The 23,472-nt window shown below is 40.6% G+C and overlaps 1 protein-coding gene across 3 annotated transcripts in view; it reads left to right on the top strand.

The window, feature by feature from the left end:
- LOC120430391 (serine-rich adhesin for platelets) overlaps nt 1–23,472 on the top strand; it is a 56,957-nt gene that overhangs the window by 3,560 nt on the left and 29,925 nt on the right. Inside the window, exon 2 of one of the 3 annotated variants that reach the window (XM_052709448.1) lies at nt 8,787–9,374. In XM_052709448.1, the coding sequence (XP_052565408.1) occupies nt 8,825–9,374 (550 nt within the window). In that variant the 5' untranslated portion in view covers nt 8,787–8,824. Of the gene's footprint in view, nt 1–8,786; nt 9,375–17,333; nt 18,781–23,472 lie in introns of those variants that run through there. The other 2 variants (XM_052709449.1, XM_039595495.2) reach the window with 2 other exon arrangements.

Genomic DNA, 23,472 nt, shown 5'->3' with positions numbered 1-23,472 from the left:
GTACGGTTGATTCACACACAAAATAACAAGAGCGGGAGAGAAACCCGAAAATACTCACACAGAAGAGCGCACACGTGAGTGAAAATTGGCACGCGGGTTGAAAAATGTGCGCGCTTGCGCTGGTGTGCGTGCGTGCAGGCTTGCACAATGTTTACACGACGACGGCGACGCCGTGTTGGTGTGTGTGTGCTGCAAGAGAGGGAGCGATGCAACTGGGCGCGCGCGCGCGAGGGGTGTGGAAGTGGGCTTGTTGACGACGACGTGATCTAGGCAGGCTTCGCAAACGTGTTCGTACACGCAAGGGCAAGAGAGTGGCTGCTCGCTTGCAGCGGCCTGCTTCGATGTGTGCGTTTGTTTTGCAAACAAGCTCTGAAAATCGAGCGGCGGAACGACCGCGCCGACAAGCGATGACGAGTCTCCTCCGCCGACAAACCGTTTCGAGAAGTGGCGTTGGTTACACGTCTCAGTTGCTCTCCATCGGAGCTTGTGCAGCCCCTTGTGTGACAGATAAAGAAGTAAACAGTGCTAGGTAGTGTGTAAAAAGTTAGGGTGTAGTTATGTGTAGTGAAGCTTTACAGTGTAGTTCAAAGAATAATGAAAACAAATTTCTATTAAGAAAACAAAGCTATAATCAATAGTGTCCGGAAACATACTTAAGTTTCTAAGGGTGCAAAGAAAAAAGTGAAACGAAGAACGGGTTATAACACTCCACACACTGGTCTTCAATCGTGTGTACACGCACAAGCAGAAACACACACACTTACAACAGAAAACCCCTCGGAGGAAGAAGCCGCATAGCTCTCGAAAACGGTAACTTGATGTACATGTACAAACCTACACAGAGATCTGTCTGAAGGGTGGCCGCCTGCCTCGATTGCTTCCGTTCCCTCCGTGTCTAGTGAAAAATCGGTTCTTTGTGACGTCGACCGATTCTGTCCATGAAGCTACCTAATCAGTCAGTAAGACCCCATCGGGCCTGGGAAACCCTGGCTAGTCCGACTCTTTGACAATGGGTCGACCTAACGGTTCTGCACTACCCATCAACCAGACTACTGCGTTCTACTTAAGCCAACCACCCACACACTCTCTCCACTAGAAAACAACCTGAACCAGGCCTACTAGACAGCGTCAAGGGGTGGCAACTCGACCGTTTTCAAGTTCCTTTGTTTGTCTCGCCGCCGTTCCCAAGACTCAATAACAACCTCTATTACGTGTGTATAGCTATAGGCCTTCGTGTCCCGTGTGCAAGGTCCCAGAATTTGTGTTCCCCACGGGAACGAAATATTTGCACGCAAAAACATAGGCCGGTCCCGGTTACCACAACGCCTGTGCGCGGGGGGTGTTGGCCAGGTCGCGGGTGGGTGTCGTACAGAATACTGCTGCGACGACGTCCAGGATCAACGACCGCGCGCGGGATAAGGCTTTCGGGGGCTCTCTCCCGCTCCCGCGGGCCTACACAAACGCTCACATCCAAGAACGCTGCAAGTGTTGGTGAAGCTCGGCCTACTATACTTGGATGACCTCCAGTCTTCTCGCGTGTGACGCGGCTTCGCCGCCCCTCTCCATTCGGTTGCCGTCACGTAGACACCGACTTGTTCTTACTTGATTCACTTCAAATAGCAAAAGAATCATTTATCCATAACTTTGCACAACTTGAAGTTTACGTCCAACCAATGAATCCCATCCAAAAACCCAAAAAACAACCAAAATGTCAAATGACGCCATTTCTGCCATCGAACGGTACCTATCCCCCAGCAACTGGATTCGTTCACAGAAACCGGGGGAGAAGGTTTTCCTCTCACTATCAGGAAAAAAAACACATGATTCCACCACTACTAGCAGCGCACACAATGCCTGGCCTACTACGACGACCATGCAACGCGCGTTCAACCGCCGCCGGTTCATAATAACATCCCTCCACCTCCTCCAGCGCGTGGCCCACCTACACACATCCTTCCCATGTGCATCCAAGTTGGCGCGGCGTCGTCGTCGGAACAGGGTTTTGTTTGTACACAACATACACGCAAACTTCGCAGTCGGTCACAGTTGGCTGGTGCGCATGTGTCAACTCCCCCCTCCCCATCCGATACTCCGGAGTTGCTGCGCCAATGCCAACGCTTGCTGATACCAAATTTGGTCAAGTTGGAGCATAGAAAAAAAAGATACACAAACATGCAGCGCCGAACGGTGAAGTTGTTTGTTGGGGAATGTTAAAGCGGCAAGTGCCTCCCTCCCCCTTGTTGACAAATTGACAAAAATATTTGAAAATGAAAACAAAGAAAATACATCAAAACATGATCAAAACTCGACTCATACAAATTTGAAAGATATCCAAGATCAAGATATTTCGATCAAATCGGTATGTTGATTGCCCCAAGCTTACTGCGTTGCATTAACAGCAGAGACAGATTCAGTGAACAGGCCACATTTCACAGAATCACCAGGGGAGGACTGATGCGTGGACATACCGTGCCAAACGCTCTGAATCAGTAAGGTGTGGTTTGTTAGTGTAAATTTGGCAAATAATTATATTGTTAGTGTTGGAAGTACAATTGAATTGCCAAAACAATTTCGGATTGAATTGAGCTTAAAATCGTGCCATTTCGATTCACGAAGACAAAAGCTTTTGAAATTTGACGCACTTTTCTCAAATGTGAGACAACAGAAAAAGTCAAACTTGTTTTTCGCAACCAGAATCGTAATGACGTACTAGCCAAGAACTGTTAAGCCAAGTGCTGTTAATTCAAGAAACTTTCTAAAAAGTAAATCAAACTGAACTGAACCCCATCCCCTCAAGAGCACTGGTGCAGACGTCATCGACTGCTTGGAAACTGCTTTTCCCTACCGGAAACCACCGCCACAACCACCAGGGAAAACCCGGAAAAATTACGAATATGCGCAGACACCGCGTGCCTCTTGGTTGTTGTCGATTTTCCATCACTTTTCCACCGCACTAGTGTTGGTGCTGTTTTTTTTCGCCAATTTTCCTCTCCAGTCTTGTTTGCCGGCTTCAAGAAGGGGGGTGGAGAAGGGGTTCAAACGCCGGAGCAGAGCAACTGGTTGTTTCGATGGACTGCCCACGTGGCTCTCGGAAAAACATTTTGCCGCAATTTTCTGCGGATGTTTTTCCCCTTCTGGTTGTTTATTTGACAAAACAAAAAATTCGATCGATTTCAAAATAAAATAATTTGAGTTAAGCCCTAACTATTTATCATAGCTCAATGAAAAACCTTTCTGGAGTTTCTTTTTGAAAAGATCCTATAAGCTATAAACTGGAGCATTTCATACACAGCAAAAAATACGATGGTAAAATCGCATGCAAAAACATGCACATCACCTTGGTCAAAAAAGACACTTAATATTACACACTGCATGTACATTTTTTGCAAACACAAAAAAAGTTACAACCGACGGGATTCAAACCCAGCACCAACAGTAAGGACTGGCGCCTTAGCCCGCTTGGCCAACAGACCGAAGAAAAGATGTAAGGATAAACGCATATATGAGCTTGACATTTCGCTCAAGTAGTTTTCCCATACTGATGGGCTACATATTTCAGGGTGTAAAAGCACATAAAATTACATAAAATAATGCAATATTTATTTTACACCCAGGCCTTTTACACGCAGCTAGATTACTACTTTTTAACTGTGTAGGGTATGTCACGTTTCCTCCACTCCTGTATATTCTGTGAAGATCCGTTCGCATAACCCTCTCTGCGGTAAACACAACGCAGTATACACTAAAAAATTATGTAAATTGTGAAGGTGTGATTTTGGAAGGTGAATATTACCTATTTTATGATGTAATTTTACCTCTATTTAGACTGAAAAAGTGACATTACACAAGAAAAGTGGTAAATTTACTCATTTTCAGTGGTAAAATTACACACTTTTCTTACATGAAAGATGTACCCCTTTTTTTTTTTTTTTTCTTAAAATTATTTTTATTAGGTCCTTTTCGGTACTGGGACCTGGTTAGGACCGAGTCGGCTTTTGTAATTACAAAAAACTTAATAATTACAGAGGATCTTGTGTGTAAATGTTAGTGGGAGGGGAGCCGATTACCCGCGGCCTACTCGGGGTTAGTAGGGAAGGGATTGATGTTAAAGACAAGGCATGGGATGGGAAGGGGGATTGTGTAGGAGTCTTGGTTGGCTCTGCTGGCCTTTGCGTTTTGTCCTCAGCCGCAACTCGGTGTCCAGCTGCTGGGGCGATCTTGCTTTGCTTCTGGTGCAACCAGAAACGACGGCTTTGTGTGAAGGCGAGTTATACTAACTGGAGGAAAACTAACTGAAGGAAAACTAACTGGAAGAAAACTAAATAGATATTTTGGAATCTGAGAGGAACTGAAGATGTACCCCTTCCCAGATGTAATATTACCATGATTTTTTATACTGCACAGCAAAAAAAAAAGTGTAAATTTGGAAGTTGTTATTTTAGAAGGTTGAATATTACCTCTTTTATGATGTAATTTTACCTCAATTTAGACTGAAAATGCGTCATTACATCAGAATAGTGGTAAAATTACACATTTTCAGAGGTAAAATTACACTTTTTTTTCTGACATAAAAGATGTACCCCTTTCCAGATGTAATATTACCATGATTTTTTTTTTCTGTGTGTGCAGGGCTGTGCGGATCGGACTGGCTGTTTCTGGGTTAGATTAAATTAGAAAAGGTCCAACCACTTTTGTGTTTACAACTTGTTCTGTGTCACGATCCACGAAAGTACTCGCATCATGTGCCACTTCTTTCATGAAAATTTTACCACTCAAAATAAAAACAATTTCCCTCTTTTTGTGGTGGTAATGGTGACGTTCCGCGTCGAGTTCGCCCAATCGCCTTACAAGCTTGTGTTTGCGACTGTATGTGCTCCAAAAATATAAACAGCAAATGAAAAACCTGACCGCGTCGCGACGCCATCATGGCGTCTGCGCGCCAAATTTGCAATTTGAGACAAAATAGTAAATAAATAGCAATAAAAATAAAGAATAGCGTCAATCTGTCGGTCTTCCAATGATTCGTATTATAAAATGATCTCTCAGATATTCATCTAAAGATTTCTCCGACATCAATGCTAGCAATAAACAAAGTAATTAATGTTTGTTTTTTTTTTCTTTCCCTCTTTTTACAGAAACTTGGTAAGCGGGAGAGGCAACTACTGTAAAATCTAATCTGACGTATAACTTGGTTGACATTCAAAAGTGAATAAGAAGCCTTTTAGAAGAACAGGTGTAGGGGAACTGTAGTTGGGCAGAGTCCCCGCTAATAGGTGAAAGGTGGTAAACTTTAGGGAATCATCAGGCAGTGAATTGATACTGAACCACCCTCATCTTCAAACCCCCAATTTTGGCACCGAAGTCGACATCGGAACCACGACAGTCACACACACTGCATAGCTATTTCGCGCGACCACCTCCAACACGTGAGCGACTATGTAGAGAATCACATGTGTTGACGGCGGCAAGCCCAAACACACATGTTCAGAGCAGCCCAGCTCCACAGTATATCGATGAGCACATCACGACGACCGTGGCGATTGGCCATGAAACAGTGTAAGTGGCACGTTCCACACGCCGGTACATAGCCAGACTCCGCGGTCCGGTCTACACACGCGACGAATCCGAGGGGAATCACGACCGAGCACCAACACCAACGACCCAAGAGAGTATATCTCCGGTGGTAATTGATGTAGCCTTAGGAGCTGTTTACAACCTTGCTGGGTGGACGCCGAACAACGACGTTCAAGCACCACAATAAAGTGCACCCGAGCCGTTCGGACGCGCGCCTCACGTTCGGCCGCGACAAAGTGGTGTCGAGCGCGCATGTGTCACTCGCGCTGAACAAAGAAATGCTTTCCCAATGCGTCAATCGACGACACAACCACCCCGGAACAGTCTGCATCTGCCAGTAGGCGGCGACAATGTTGATAGGACATTGTACGCGTTGACCTCGTGTCCTTCTGGGCCTGTCAACAAAGTAGCCATCGACTACGGTGCTCTAATAGCGATTTGCACTCTCGGTGTGCTTCTTCCGAATTTGACACATGCTGAAACACACAGCCCCGCAGTGCATCGTCGTAGTAGGCCAGTGCTTAGTGAATCACCTACCGGTTGTTGGTCACGTACCTCGTGTGATTCCAGCTAAGAGCGACATCAACAACCACACCGACAACTGAGTCGAGCTGAAAATAGTCGGAACACATACAGCTTGACCGAAACTGGTTTTACCTTAATCGAAGAAGAGTGCCCATAGCGAAAAAGAACCAATTATTGGCCGATTTTTTATTCTATCTTTGGAACGTGCACTTAACTCGATAAAAATTTAGTTATATCCCTCTCTTTCATGAAGGTGCAGCACAAATCGGCAACTTGGCAAATTTGTAAAATGCATTGTTTCTCTTGGGCCCTGCTGAGGGCGCCAAATTGTTTAAGGAGGGTGACATTTTTGTTAAAGAACTTGTTAGTCGACGACTAACCTCGACTAATCTACAGCTCAGCCCATTTTTTCGTAGAAGTAACCGGAATGGCGTAGGATTACTTCTCAGTCACGTAGCGACAAATTGCGCATTACTTGAAATTGAATTCAGTGTTTGGGAAACGCTAGTTTATCTGGAATATTTGATTATGTATACACGCAGAAAAATATTTTGTAGAATCAGCCTGTACGAGGTTTGATTCAACAAAATTTTTGTTGAATATAATCAAACCCGATTTTGCGTTGAAACAAACCTTGATTTTCTCAATTCCACAAAAATCTTTTGTTGTTTTGAAAAAGTTGCTTTGACGTTTAGCGATTCAATTTTCTGCGTGTAGAAGTAGCTACTTGAGTCTCACGTCTGATTTCGGGAAGTGAAAGCTTGCTGGTAAATTTTAAGTGCTTTTGCATAACTTCCTTGTACCAAAACTGGAAATGCGTTTATTCACTTGCTTTTATTTGTAAATGGGACATTTATGTGAGCAAGATGCGAAAGATTTTAAGAGGCGGTTTTGTTGATTTGAACTCATATGGTCCCAATGAGTTCAAAACAAAAATTAAGCAAACAATTTAAAATGGCATTAAGCTATTGCAAAATTAAGCTAAAATAGAAGAAAATCACTCACATTTACACATACGCAGTAATGAGTGCGTCATGCGTTCTTGCAGGTATGACCTTGCCATTCAAAAGTTTCGAAACTTTTTTTTTTTTCTTAACATTTTACATTTGACTGTGTGCAACAATGTGCAAGTAGCGCTTCTCTCACTATCTCTTGTAAACACATAATTAAGAGAGGGAGAGCGATCTGTTTTTGCTCTCTTGAATATTTATTTTCTCTCGCACGCACACCCGCGCGTCATTGTTTGTTTTTCTCGCGCTTTCTTGTGTTTGTGCAACTTTTTTTTTCGTGATAATATTTATTCGTCAGCAGATGGGGTGGAAAATAAGTGCAATTTTTTTTTTGTATGCCCTCTGGCAATGTCCCTGCTCACAGAAAGTGCAACTTGAAATGCACTTAAAATTTTGATGTAAAATTCAGGAAAAATAATAGAATGAAATAAATTTTACGTTCAATGTCTTCTTTGTTCTGATTTCTGAATTTCCAATGCCATTTTCTGATGGCTTGGTAAGTGTGTCTTTGTGAATATACGAAAGCAATTGAATGGAATCATTATTAGTGCATTGAACGGAACGGAACAGCTCTTTCTGTTCTTCTTAAATTATATACTATTTACTGCCCGGCTGGCAGTTCTTTTCCACACAAAAAAAAACGAAGAAAAAGGCAAACTTGACCGAACGGAACCCACACGCATAAACAAAAGTGCGTACGTGACGCACACACAAGCGATAAACTAAAACCGGTTTCCACCCGACAAATGTGTACGTTTCAACGTGCGATGAGGTGATTAGAGAAGAAAAATGATTCGAAACGCACAAAAAGAGGTGCGTTTGCGTGAGAGAGTTTTCCTCTCGAATGGAATCGAGAGAAAGAGAGGAGATTTTTGCACGTTTTTAACGCATGTAAAGAGAGCGAGGCTAATTCTTTTACTCATACATTTGCAGTTTTCAAAGCATGCGTTCTCTGTGTTTAATCTGTTTTTATGATAATTTTCCAAAACTTTTAATGCATGATATTGCATGTTTCATCAAACTGTGTTCGTTCTCTCTATTCAAATAGATTTTTTGATGAGTTCACACAAAATAAATCCAATGAGCAAGTCATGTTAAAGCTCTGATAGATTCTCATCTCGCCAGTGACCAAAACTCTCTCTCTCACACACACAAACACTTGCGTGTCGGTATGTTTTGGTTTCGTTTTCACTGCGCCGCCACTAATACGATTATACGTTGTTACTGTTGGAAGAAAATCAGGAAAAAGTATTGAACTTTTGCTTATAATTATTTTTAAATACTTTATTCATTGATTTTGTTTCTGATTGTTACAAAATTTACATCATTTTCATTAAATTTCTAATTGCTCAGACATGAAAGAAGCACAAAGTTATCTTCGTTCTACTTTGTTCCGTCCGGTCTACGTGTCTGGAGAATTGCAGAGAAAAGAGCTTGGAACCGAGACTTCTCGCGCTAGACTTTCTCCTACTCGTCAAGCGACGAATACTCACTACTGCGCGGCAGATGTGCGATTTTTTGTGTGTGAACCAAAGAGGCGCGAAACACAAAAACAAACATCTACCGTTATTATTTTAATTAGCTGAGCGACGTCGGTTGATTACCGCCGTCCCACTCGCGAATGAGATGAAACTGGTCGTCTTTAATAGGAACTTTTTATTTTCTATTTTGTTGCAGATCTTTGTCGGAGCGCGCGCAACCATTGAAGAACAGCAATGTTTTCTGGGCTCGATACTCTGCTGCAGGCAGCACAGTTTCTGGAACAACAGGAACAGCAACAACCGCCGCAGCCCCAAAGGTTGAACAGTGATGTCTCGATAATACCGACCAACGGCTCCATCAGTAGTAGCAGAAGTGTAAATACGAACAGTGGTAGTAGTACGATAAGTTTTATCCCTAGTAATAGTACTAGTGTAAGTGCAAGTCGCTTCCAGCCGCCGATCGGCAAGATCAGCAATGGCACGGTGATTCTGACGGCGTCCGGAAGCCAAAACGGATCCTCGACGCGGATCTTGGCGTCCCCGATCAACGGTTCGGGCACGACGACCACGGCTCTGGTCACCGGGTTGGTGCCCCAAGGTACAACAGCGTACCTGACCACAACCACCACCGCCACCAATGGGTCCAAAATTGGCCAGCACCTGCCGTCGGCGCAGCGGCTCCATCCCACCGGAACGGCCACCATCGTGCCGGTCATCAGCGGCGGTTCCCGGAAGCGCACCATCAGCAACGCCAGCAATCACAGTTCTGGTGGATACGTCAAAGGTAAGTAATTTGTCAGAAAAAAAAAATTTAATAAGGTTAAGAGTTTTGTAGAACCGCGTAAAACGGCTTATTGATTTACCGAATAACTCCTGATGGCCTATCTACAATCACTTTACATAGAAAATTGTACTTAGCATAGGAATGTATATCCATGGAAGTGAATCTGATCTTCTACTATTAGGTTTTACGCCGACTCGATTTGGAGGTTAGAAAGGAGTGCACTGTTTACATGGACTTAAACTCGTCGACAATCGACGAAGACCATGTAAACAGTGCACATGAGCTGTCAAATGACGTCACGGTGTAAAACCTAATGGAAAAGTATTGTTTTTTTGCCAGCAGTGACATAACCAAACTTTTTTCACCCTCCGCAAACGTCAAACCAGTACAAAGTTGCTGGCGGATCTTTTCCGGAAAAGATCCGGCAGCAACTTTGTACTGGTTTGACGTTTGCGGAGCGTGCCGAAAAATGTCAACAAATCACTTGGTGCATTGTCTTTTGCAAGCAGAACATAACCAAACTTTTCGGCACCCTCAGCAAACGTCAAATCAATACAAATTGCTGACGGATCTTTTTCCGGATCTCTCCCGCAAAAAATCCGGCAGCAGTTTTGTATGGTTTGACGTTTGCGGAGGGTGCCGAAAAAAGGTAAACAAATCACTTAGTGCATCAGCCAATTGAAAAATGGAAATTAGTGACTTGAAATAAGGTTATAAATATTTAAAAATCTATGCTAAGTTGACGTTTCTATATCAATGGTAAACAAACAACTGCATAGCAACGTATAACAGCCCAGCAAGTTTCCAAATTTAATATTGTAGATATCCCATCAGTGGCAGTAGCGGCTATGTTATAAGTACTTGAAGTTGAACTCTATGTTTGGGAAATGCTAGCCAGGTTTCCAAAATTTCGTTGTTGAGCAACCCATTGAATATTTAATAGAAAATTTAAATAATGCAAGCAAATATACGCCTTACTTTAAAAAAAATCATCCTCTGTATACGGGATCGATTCGTAAATCTTTGCAATGGTCTACAAAGATCTAATCTCCATCAAGATCTATAAAAAAAAACAAAAAAAAGTAACTTATTATAAAATTGTATTGCTAATAACAATACTCAGCAAAAAGAAGACTGGGAGAGTGTCATCTCTGCTCATCCAAAACAAAATAAACTCTCGCCCAACACTCTCTCACTCCCAAACTTACACAAAAAGCCAAATCAAAACATACAAATACCAACAAAAAAGCCCCACACCACAGTAATGTTGACTGGCACTACCAAAACAAAAACAACTTTGAGCACGTGTTGGACGTGCCGCAAACACCTTGTTGCCTTACCATCCTCTCCCTCTCTTTTTCTCTTTATCTCTCTCTCACTCACACATACTCTCTCATAACTTTGATTTTGATTGTATTAGTGCAAAACAATACATTCTCATGTTTTGCTAGACAACACAAACATGCAAAAGTTTTTTTTTTATTTTCATATTAATCTGGTGTGAGTTATTCTAAATGCACTGCACCTATACATAACCACCGGCTTGCGTTGATGCAATTTGCAAACATTTTTTTTTTGTGCTAAAATTGTAAATTTTCCGACACAAATAAGGATAACTTAGTTTAAATGAATTTCATCTATGATTTTTGAGATTTACACAAAAGCAAGCGTGCTGAGCGTGTTTAATACATGTTTTGACATAAAAGCTGTTATTAAATGTAGAAAAAGATAGGTGACTTTTTCTGCAGCACATTTTTCTTGTGGGTGTATGCTCTGGTAGAGAGATTTGTTTACTAAAAAGTTTCTCTGAACGATGTGTATATTTAGTGGTCGATTCTTTAGGAAAAAAAAGTTTATAACCAATGACAACTAGTTCTTAAATCTTGAATAAATAGAAATGAAATTTCGTCATGACGATTGATAGCAGAATTCTGATGAAATTTTTGTGAAATTGTGTGACATGTATTACAAATGTCCATGATTAATTTTGTGATTTTTAAGTGTGTACCATGAAACATATTTCGAAAACCTACAAAAATGTGCCTTTGGTTCCAATATAACATTAGGAGATGAGCAAGCCAAACCGTCCAATAAGAATAAAATAATTGCAAAAATGTCCCATTGTCTGGGATGGAATAAACGCAAAAAAAAATCAGTTTCGCTTGCGAGCTTTCTTTATCCGCGAAAGAGAGAGGAGGCAAATCACGCAAAAAAATCAATCTGTTGATGATTTTTTGTGTATCCCCTTGTCAGCACCACTTAAAATTATTTATTTCGCTTTATTTATACACATTCTCCATCTAAAAAAAGTGACAGGTAATTTTTCGAAGTTTTGCGTTACACTTGCAAGTGTAGTAGTGAAAAAGATTTTCCGCCGAATTATCAAGATGATGATTTTTTTTAGATTCCTTTTACCGATCTTTCGTGCGCGAGAGAGGAGAGCCACGCTCCCTTTAGATTTTTTCTCTTGATGAACGTTCAAAGATTTTCTTTTGATGATGATTCTTCCATCGCTGCCCATTGTATATAATTTCGTACAAGATTGAGTTTATTAAGTCAGAGTTAAAAATTGTTAATCCCTTATTTCAAATGCCTGAAAATGGTACAAATCCAGAGTTTTTTTAAAAGGTCCTATAAACATATGGAAGACAAAAGATTATTGGACATTTTCAAAAAAAAACTCAAGAAATATACGGTTGAGGGCAGTTAAGTCAAATTTCTGCTACGAAGATTAGATTAATGTTAAACAATTGTTATCGGTCAGAAAATTCTAGAATTCTTGTGATAACTTAATAGATTGTTCATTTGAAGGGATTTATGAGCCTAAGGCAGAATTATGTTTTCGAGATTTTCAGAATGACTTACAAAACTCAATAAAAATTGGTATCTAAAAAATAGGAATCTAATCTAGGACAATCTAGTCAGGTTAAATTGTCAATAAGCGTTGGTTTAGTTCATAAACAATTTAGTCGAAAGTATGAATCTATAGTTTCCTTGAAGATGTTTGGTTGCAAAACGAAAGCTTAGAGCCAACTTTAACAGCTCCGAGCTGATTCTAAGCAAATAGCATTGCTGAAAATCCATATTTGAACGACACTCCATCTTCCCCCAAGAAGTCAGCTAGATTCAAAGCATCTAAATTTCATCACATGCAAATTCAAAGAGCTCTTGGTCCTACATTTGCACCAAGCTAGAAAGCAACTAAATAAATGCAAAACCCTCGGCAAACTACCGTTTGCAGCTTGGTCCAGTTGCATTTGTTAGCCTTGTTACATGCGTGATTAGGCGCCTCGATTTTCTTCCTGATAGTTTCGAGGAGGGGGCGGGACACGTGTCCTGGCTGGATGATCATTTTGAACTGAATCCGTACGACCATTAACAGAAGAAGCCAATCTCTCTCGCAATCGATTCCTGCGCGCCGATGGGGGGGCTGTCCATTGAACTGAATTTCAACAACACCACCGGTTCGAAAACGTGACTCCAGCGTGTCTGTCCACTTTCCCCCCTTCGGGCCTCAGAACGAGAGTGATCTGTTCGGCGCACGGACATTCGCACCAAGATGTCCGAGGCAGACCCAGGTTCAGTGGCATTTTTGTAGAGTAGTTACACATTTTCTTCGTACATTGTTGCAAGTCCAAATGTCAACTTTCATAAGTAGTTACTGACTGCAGCTAATTCCTAGCCCAACCTTTGCCAACTTGAGTACGCGCGACCCAACTCGAAAGTGTCCTGCACACACAACTCCGCCGATTTGCAATTCCAAACTGGAGATGTTCGACTGAAAACTTCCAGCAGTCAACTACGCCTACCACGTATCGAAAGATCTTTCGCAACGGATGCGACTGGAACATTCTGGAAGAAAAGGGGCACACACTTTGCTTGGAGGCCAAACCTTCCCGGTGTGTGTTGGCAGATCGATCATCAACTCCACTGCCGGCTCATGTCCTAGCGAGCTCGTCCATCGCCATTGCCCCCATTTGAAATTCCAATTTCAGAAAAGTTGGAAAATATATGTATTGGGAGTTTCTTATCCACGCATGGTTAAGCTGGATGTCGTTATTTGGGGTTGATTACAGAAAAAGAGAGGGTGAGAGAAAGAAGTAAAAGCTTTTTCTAAGCGAGATATCCCTCAAGTTTTTAGTGACTTATCGACAAGTTTGTTTAACGCTTTTTTATCGATTGCAAACTGATGTTGTTTCAATCTCCTTATGAAAAAATATTTTGATTTTTAGCTTCGAAAATGTTTGTGTACATATTTAGCTTTATTTTAGCTTCGAAAATGTTTGTGTACATATTTATTTAAAAAAAATGATAAATTAAATTTGCAATCAAAAACACATTTTTTTTTTTGAAAGCGGTGCATCCAGTTTCATATTTTAAATATTCCTACCATTCAAACACAAATGCAGTGGACTCTCTCTGTGTTGATTTTGGAGGGATCGTCTAGAGCGGGAGGTATCAAATTATAGAATGAAAAAATCAAAGCATGCTATTTGAAGGGACAGAAAATCCATCGATACATGAATCGGTGATCTTCAGCGAAAGAATCGACTACATATTATTTAAAAAAAAGTTAGTTGATTTCAATAAATTTTTGTATTTTTTAAGCTTTTTTCTAATAGAGGAAATATATCCATTTTCGGCACACTAAGCTTTCCGACAAATTCTCGTCATTTGTGTGGATCTCCACTATTGAAACACAATTTTCAAATAAATCAGAAAGGGGAGTTTCTTGCTTGCTTTTATTTGAGTTGCCTGTCATTCTAGAACAGGCCTTTCAACCCTTTGTGGCTCAATTTTTACATTTTTGATCGTCAAAATAACAATTACCCATTTTTTTCATGTTTTTATTCTGAAATCGGTTCTCAGATAAAAAAACAAAAATTGAAAAAAAAAACAATTATGTAAGTAGTTTTTGTGTAGATTTTGAGTGAAAAACGGTACTTAATCCACCTTCAGGTGGCTGGTGCCTTCCTCTCACCTAAGACCCTATAAGAAGTTCTAACAAAAATTATTTATGAATAAAAAAAAATCTTACTTCCTACAGACTTTTTGTCAAGAATATACAGACACCGCCTTCGAAGAAAATGGCAACCCTCTACACGGCTTTTTCGTGGCGATCAGACCCGGCCATTTGAGGTTATGTTGAAAATCACCCTTTTTTGTAGTCGTCTAAATCTAAATAGTTTTTTCATCATAACTTTTAAACGACTAAAGAGACCATCCATAAACCACGTGGACGCGTAAAGGGGGGTGGCGATTGTTCAGCGATTGTCCACGCTCCATACAAAAAATATTTGTTTTGTATGGAAATTGTCCACGAGGGGGGGAGGGGGGGGGGTCTGAGATTCCAAAAATGTGTCCACGTGGTTTATGGATGGTCCCTAAATGAAACTGTACAATTTTCAATACCAGAATTTGATTCTGAGTCGATAAGTATAAATGAAGGTGGGTTAAGAAGGTCAAATTAAAAAGTTCATTTTCCGAGTGAGTATATAGCCTGTCCTCAGTGAGGAAGGCAAAAATAGTCAAGCCCACGAGCTGGATTGATTTTGGATGTAACTTGTTCTAGAATGAAGATCAATCTACTTTTAATCGTTCAAATCAATTAAAAATAATATTGAAAAATTGTACTTTTCTATCCTAGTGCTCGGTGAACCTCGTTGGGTAAATGTACGACTCGTGCTGAAAAATCTTCTTTTTGCAACTTGTTGCATAAACTACTATTTAACACCTTAAATCTGATTTTAACAAGAACCCCGGAATTCAAACTAAGAATTTTTAAGATACCTATTTTTTTTAAACACTATCGAAAAAACCTTTTTTTTTAAATAGTGCATGGACTTTGTGTGGCCTACCCCAGTACATATTTTAAAAATAATAATCTTGAGAAAAACCTGAGAACCTTAAGAAAAACCTGAAACCTAAGTTGAAAAATATTCAAAAAATAAATTGTAATCCTATCAATGTCACCCCGGATTACGGTTCATTTTTCTAGCTCTTTCAAAATGAATGTGGTAAATTCTGTAGATTCTGTATTTTTTCGAAAAAGTTGTTAAAGCTTCCAAATTGCCAAGATTTTATCGAACGAAAAATTAGAACTAAATTGATTTGACATGTCCTACCTTAATCAAATTTGCTGATGATATAAATGAACTGCAAATTTTGCGTTTGGAATCCAGGGGTTGCGTTCGTTTGAAAACCTACTCTGCCGTTCTACGCATGATTGTCCCATGTAATTTTTTGACGTTTCTGACCTTTTATCATTTTTAAGTTTAGTTTGACGTATACTTTCATTAAAACACATAAAATCTAGTAGTTTGTTTGAAAACTCATCAAAAACAACACCAAGTCTGTTTGTCCCATCGTTGAACTTCTACGCATAATTGTCCCACCAAGTATTTTCTATCACGAAATCATTACTTTTACGTCGTATTGTACCTTGTTTACCTGTTGTATAGCAAGAGTATTACATATAAGGGTGATAAAATTTTAACCGGGGTGATAAGGGACATATACTGCCCATGTTCGTATAAATGTCCCATATGCAAAAACAGCAAGCTGAGAAAAACGCTAAACAAGTTTGTCCCACACATAAGGCTACGTATTAAGTTTTCACGAAAAAACAGGATTTCCTCCTGATTTCTAGAACAAAGTACTGGATGATATAGGCTCTTTAGAAAGAGCACACGATTTTGAACAAAACTGCATCAATAACTCAAAAGTGACGAAAATGCATATGGGACATTTATGCGATCATGGGCAGTATAGGGCGAACGGACCCACGGGACAATTATGCGTAGAAACACAGAAATCGATTGAAAAATTTCAATCGCGTTTTTCTCAGTTGCCCTTTTTTGAACATGGGACAATTATGCGTAGAACGGCAGTACTCTTCTCTGAAGTCGGATCGATTCTAACCGTGACCTAACTGACGGATTGACAAGGCTCGGCAGCTCTCGAAGGTATCTATTATAAAGTTAGATCAAGTTGCTAGGTTTCTTACGTAAAATAGCTGATTGTACAGTTCACTGTCGGTCTCTTTGTGGCTTTTAGCCACACAAATATAAAACAATTTGTAATTTATTTTAGAACGAAAAACAAGATATTTTTTTAATTTTTCAATTTTTTGTCACACTTTAATTGGGTGAATTCATTTCCGAGAAACATTAGCGTCTTTCGAAAGTTGTAAACTTTTTAGTGTGTTTGCTTGTACTGAATTCAAATACGCTGTTTAGAAATCGACCGATCGTTTATTATTCGAAAGAACACACTCAAAAAGCTGACTAGGAAATGTCGAGCAAAGGGAACTGATAAAATACAAATTTTAAAGCAATTCATCGGCAGCTAAAATTAGCGCGGCAAGTTCAGTGATCTATTACCAATTCAAGTGTCGACCCGCGAGATACTTTCATTGTCAACCGATAGATGTTTAATTCACTTTGCCATGTTGTCACCCGATCCCCAAGCTCGCAGAGCTCTCTTAGCATAAGCAACATAAAAGCACAAGTCCGGACGGATGTTTGATCTCCTGGTTGTGCCATGACCAGATGGCCGACCCGTCCGCGACCAATCTACATTGCTAACCTCGTCTGGGAGGCGTGACCCAATGGAGATCGACCTGGGTCCACCCGATTTGACTTGCCAATCCGTCGTCTTCAGCACAACAACACTTGGCAATTCAAAGCAGATTCTGAAACAAAAAACCTTCCAGGTCCAGGAGCGATGTTGCGTAGTCACCGTAGTTCCAGGGTCCGCGCCGGGGGGAGAGGTCCGGATGAATATGGACGTCCGACTGGGGCTATGTGGTTACACAAGTCCGCGGTTGTGACTCTCATTCTCAGCGCTCTCTTCGGACGACGAGTTCTCTGCGCTCTCGCTCCCGACTTGAACTTGTAGATTAGGTGAGTTGAGTTGGGAAGCACCGGTTGCACGGCTTCCGTCAGTCAGCTGCTGTAGTTTGCCGCGTGCGGACGTGTTCGCGGTGTGGGTCTCGTCGTCGTCGTTGACGTTGTGTTCTACGCAGTATCGCCGGCTATTAGCAATAGGGATTAACTTGTACTTGTCACTGCCCAACGAACGTTACGAATGGTTTCGCCAGCAGCTGCCAGCTGAACTCTGACCTGTGATATTCCAGACCGTGGACTGTTTTAGGCAACGCTAGACTAGCGGGTTCGTGTCGTATTGGACAGATCTTGTGGTGTCAATACGGCTGTGATAACAACACCCCCCTTAGATATAAACGGTTCGCGCGTGTTCAAGTGATTGTGGGTTTGTGTGTGTGTGCATGTCTGCTCGGTGACCGGACTGGCCAAGATTTCGCGCCGCGATCGGACGACGCGTTCGGCGGCGATGTACAACGATAACAGGCGCAACTTCGAAAGTGGCGGCGGTGGAGATAAGGACAAATGTTTTCCCTACTCGATACTAGCCAAGACGCGCCAGCAGCAAAAGGTCATGCAGACGATGCAGCCACCGACGGCGCCGGTACACTACCCGGTGGCGATGGGCCTGCCCCAGTCCAACCTAGGACAAACGTTCAATAGCGGCCACCCCGTATCAACCGCTGTGGACGCTCCCTTCTACGGGAACGCCATGGTCACCGACGTCGGCATCTGCTTCAGCATGAGCAACGTCAACCTGAACAGCGACTTCCCTCCCTACTTGGGCCACCCGTCGCTATCTGTTCTAGGTCGGGGAACCAGGAATACATCCCCACCGGTGGCAACACCACCAGCAACTCCCGTACTCAACTGCCGTATGGGACCACCCCAACCTCAAGTCTACAAACCGCGCAACAACACTCCCCCAATAGCACTCCCAAACCCAGTGTACCCCGGACAACCCGCCCTTCCCCCCTTCAACCCGTACTACTTCGCCCACCCCAAAATCCCCATCAAAATCTACAACAACCAAACCTACCCGTTCCTCCCGGACCTAGCCAACTCCGGCTCAACAGCCTCGGTAGCGGCCGCGTACGGCCAACAGCTCAACAACTACTACACCACGATCCCGACGGCCGTCGGCAACCCACCAATCCCCGACCTAAGCCAAGTTCAACTCGTAACCAAGCGGCGCCAAAACGCGAAAAAAAACCTCCTGAACAACCAGTACTACGGCATCTGCATGACCGAGTGCGGCAACGCGATGAACAGCGCACATCCGGAACCGGAACTGGAACCGCCGCCGGTGAAAGTGGCCGTCATCGCGGACGAGCCGCAAGATTTTAGCATCAGGAAGAGTCCCGTCAAGTCGGAACTGCTGGGGGTGGAAACGATGGAGGTGGATGCGGAACATGATCAGCTGGAACGGGCACAGGTCGCTAGCCCCGAGCAGCGGCAGCTGGAGGAGTGTCGCCGACGGGCGGCCGCCCCGAAGAAGAAGTGGATACGGCACTATCTGAAGGGTAAGGTTGGGGAGCGAGTGTGCGAATTGTAAATATTGCATTTAATTCGACTTAATATTTTCTTTATGGAAATACATATTTATTTACAAACCGTAAAAAAATAGTCGACATCTTGGTAACAGCTGTCAAATCAGAGACTCAATATCAAGAAAGTCCCCGAACCTATTTTAGAAATCATCTATTTATATATTATTTAAAAATTAAGCCGTTGCAAATATTTTTCAAAGGTTATGTCTTATGTCGCCCCACCCCCTTGATAATTGGAAAGTATAATCAGAGAACAAAGTAAATTTTTTTGTAAAAAACTTCAAAATTTTATTGGAAATAGAAGTCTTATCAACTGAGATCAATCTGAAATGCCTTTTTTCGCATTGATAATCATATTTAGCATGTTTACAATGTGCAGCACCGCAAAAACTTTTTTTTCGCAAAAATAAAATTTTCGTCATTGCTTAGAAATTTTGGAAATTAATGATTGCAAAACAACTGGACAGGTGAATAATGCAATTTAACCCTCTACAACCCAATCCCGCCTTTAGGCGGGCTTCGATTTAAAAAATCGCCAAATCAAATTTTCAACCAATTTTTGATCTTTAAAAAGCATTGGAAAGAAGAACTCTTATAATTTTAGAAAATTTATGGGTTGGAAGTTTTACTTGTTTTATGTGATTTTGCCAATGTTTTTAAAAATGTTTTTTTTTAGGGGTCAACTTTGGCTGTGTTTTTACTAACATTTCCTATATTTTAAGTAAAAAGAAGTATGCAGTAATTTTTCTAGTGTCCCAGACTATGTCTCTACGCATTTTGTTACAAGTTAAATAATAATGGTGCCATTTTATAGCAGAAAATGTGAAAAACAGGCAATAAATTGAAAAAATTACTGTAAAAACATGAAAAAATTAGAAAGGCAAAATGTAATGTAAGAGAATAGGCCAAATACTACTTAAATTTACATTAACTAAACAAGATAAAGACAAATTAAAATACTAAAAATAAAACAAGAAAAACATAAAACAAGAGATGTCAAGTTTTTCGTAGAACAAAAGTTGCTCAAAATGACCTCCTAAACACGGGAAAAATAAAAAGTTTCGAAAAAAAAAATTGGGCAGTTTCATTCTAGTGTTGACACCGTGGCCTGTTATTCCAATTTTTTAGCTTTTTTATTTTTTTGATCCTAGTGTAAGTTTACATTTAGTTATAAGCTGTTTTTTTTTAAATCAAGGGTCGAGCCCTAATAAAAATTTACAGCTCTGGCTAAATCGATTTTAGTCAAACTAGCTGAGTTCTTTTCGGTTTAAGATCCCATACGTCACTATTGAATTGTTTGAATAGTTCAAAATTTATGTATAAAAATGTCGCATTTACAGTCCTACCTCGATGATCCGAAGGTTTGGTACTTCGGATAAAAGAAAAAAATGCATTTTTTTTATTTTCTTTCTTTTAACATTAAATTTGAGTTCTAGTAGAGACAGAGAGCAATAATTTGAGTATAATCTGATATGCTTATTAGCTTTAAAAATTTAAAATGCAGTTTCTCAACAATTCATCACAGCCATTTTGGTCGCCATCAAATTAAAAATACTAAATCACTTTAGAGTAGATCAAAGGTACTTCAGCTCCACAATCAAAAAAAAGACAAAGGAAAAAAAAAATGGTCATTCGTTTATCGGAACTGTTTTTTACCGACGCCTTCGAATAATCGAGTCTGGACTGTATCCGGATGTTAAATAAGTTGCCAGATATCGACTCAAATACTTTCATATCATACATCGTTGGATTTAATAGACCTTTTTTGATCACAAAAATTTGAAGAACTCTGTCTAAGGTCATATTCATTCCTCATCAGGAAAATAGGCAATAGGCCCCGGCAAAAAAGATATGCGTCGCACCTCGCGACGCCCGAGACGCCATTTGATTTTGCCGGGGCTGATTTTTCGAAAAATGCCAAACTTTGAAGGTCTGTACCGAGCTCCAGGGTGCTCCAAACTTCAATGTTATATATACCAAAAGATGCGCAAGGATCTGGCCTACACGCCAGTGATGTTTTTGGTAAACGCATTGGTGGCCAAAATGCCTCAAAAGTAGACATTTTTGAAAAAAAGTATTTTTACGGGTTAAATCCCATTTAAAATTAAAGGGCGGAGCGCCAGCTCCTGTTACGTCCAATCAAGCTCATATTTGGGATTTGGGCTCAGTATGCCCACCGGAACAAACCCCTGAATGCCCGCCAAAAAGTCATTTTTGTTACATCCTAATAGGCAATTTTATTGAAATATATTGTTTCTTTGCCCTTGAAATATTTTTGAAATAGAAATTCTGTTTTTTTTTGCATTTTCAGAATTCTATGAATTTTTCTTTTATTGGTTCGTTGTAGAACTCACAAACACAAACTTTATTTAAAAAAATTAATTAAAGGTTCAAAAACAATCTTTAGATTCTGATTTTTTTAATTGCTCAAATGACCAGGTGATGGTTGAACAAATATATTTATTTTTAGATGATTTGCCCAGTTTTGGGTACATTTTGAATTAAATTGGATTTGGATTAAGTGCTCAGGAGTAGCCAAGGGGTGTGAGGGTTAAGTGATATTTATGTAGTTGTTTGTTGTTTGAAGTTATTGACATCGACACACTGACATTCATTTAGACAAGATATTATATAGTGTCCAATCCCAATCATAATCCGTAATTTCTCAGCTAAAATCTGCATTTTTGTTATTAATACTCAATGTACTACAACACTACACATAACACTTTTAAATCTACAAACTGGAGCGTTTGTTACGGTATGTCCACACATCCTTCCTCCACGTCAGATTCTGTGAAATGTGTTCTGTTCTCGTAATCCTCTCTGCGACAAGCACAGCATAGTAGGCCTGGCCGCTTTTTGTGTGTTGCTGGATATATTATTGCGGGCGTTAATAATTAGAGTTCACGCGCGGTGATACGACCGCAAGATAATGGTCGCATGACAGCCGCATGACAACCGCAGAACAAATTTTTGGCAGTTGTCAAAGGTTGCCTTGAGTTTTCAGCTGACTTTTGGGAAAATATTCAAAACAAACCAAGTTGACAGTCAAATCAACGCAGAATTTCAGTTTAACTTGCTGATTTTTACACTGCGGTAGTTAGGCGGCAATAATCTCCTATCAATCACAGCGATGGAGAAACGTGATTTTATCTCGCAATAAGCAATATTTTCGACGTGAAACAATGTTTAGATCTGAAACTCATAAACTCTTTGGAAAGGTGATTTACAAAACAAAAGAAAAATAAGACTTTACAATTTTAAGAGTCAATCATCAAAAGTTATAATACAAGCCATGAAAACCATGCCATGAAAGCTAAATTTCGATATGGTAATTACATTATTTATTTATGCAGTCCAGACTCGATTATCTGAAATATGCTTTTAAATTTCGGATGATGAGAAATTTTCGAATGGGCATATGTTTTCAATTTAAGAACAAAAAACATGTTTGAAAAATAACAGCAAAGGTAAGCATTAAAAAATAAGTGACTACGATGTGAGTTGAACACCTTGGGCCTTGCCAGGGGAGTTTTATATAGATCGTTATAGTACTCATTTTGTCAAGGGGCATGGATAGATCCGTCATGGTAATGAAATTGAGGGTTTAATTGTATTGTTCCAAATACTGTTAAAACTTCCATTTTATTAACACAATGGATATCGTTCCATGCTGAAGAGAACCCGCTTTGCCGTAGCACCAAGGCTTATCGATGTCTTTTGGCTTAACCATCTAGAAGTCGCGTATTTTTGACACTCTTAAAATGTCTTTACAACGTGTGTACAATGAATACTAACGCGACTGCGGGTGAGTTAAGCTGGCGTCGAGACCAAGAGGTTCTCCGATAGTGGAAATATCACAAATGTACAACAAACCGCTACATATGTGACTTTTCCCCTATCGAATGTGGGAGGTAGGTTAGGACTTAGTTTTCAAAAAATAGTTTCTCATTCGAATTCCAAATTCAAATTAAAATTGGGTCTTTTAAGATTTTACATTTAGTAATTTTAGGAATTAGATTAAAGATAACAATTATCAGAATTACATTAGGCAGTCAGCGGGGCAAGTAATACAGCCAGAATCGTTAATTTTCATTCATGTTGAGTACTGTTCTGATTTGTCAAAGTTGCCATAGCATCTCGATCAATCAATAATGAAATGATATCGGACAAAATTCGTTAATCTGTTGAACTAACGGTTCTCGGATTATGGTTGTATCGACCATTGTTGCGAATCGAGAATCTACTGGAGTTTTGACGATCAAATAGAGCCTAACATTTCAAAAGGGCGCATGGGTTTTGTGAGCAGGAAAGTGTGTCCCTTTCACTTAAATGATAGTTTTCATAAGGTGTGAGAGGGTTACACTCTTGTTTACAAGAGTTATGTGCCCTGATGAAATGGAAGGCACGAAATGGGCGTCTATTTTCTCATTCACGACGCCTCTATAACTTATAAAATAGGAACTGTTCATTTATGTTTATTGGTTTTGGAAGCGGCAAGACAGGTTGAAAGGCAAGATAAAGGAATGTTTGGCTTTGTTACTAAAAATTTTGGGGATTTAAGATTAAAGTTATTTCAGAAAGTTTAGTTAAGGTTTTGGCAGAAATGCTTCTAGGTGTAATGTACGACAAGACTACTGACGGACGTGACAGGACGAGAACCCC

The sequence above is a fragment of the Culex pipiens genome, chromosome 3 (assembly GCF_016801865.2).
Source record: "Culex pipiens pallens isolate TS chromosome 3, TS_CPP_V2, whole genome shotgun sequence".
In the NCBI taxonomy this organism is placed as follows: Eukaryota; Metazoa; Arthropoda; class Insecta; order Diptera; family Culicidae; genus Culex; species Culex pipiens.
Note: the sequence above shows the minus strand (reverse complement) of the source record. Positions and strands in the feature narration are given on the sequence as shown.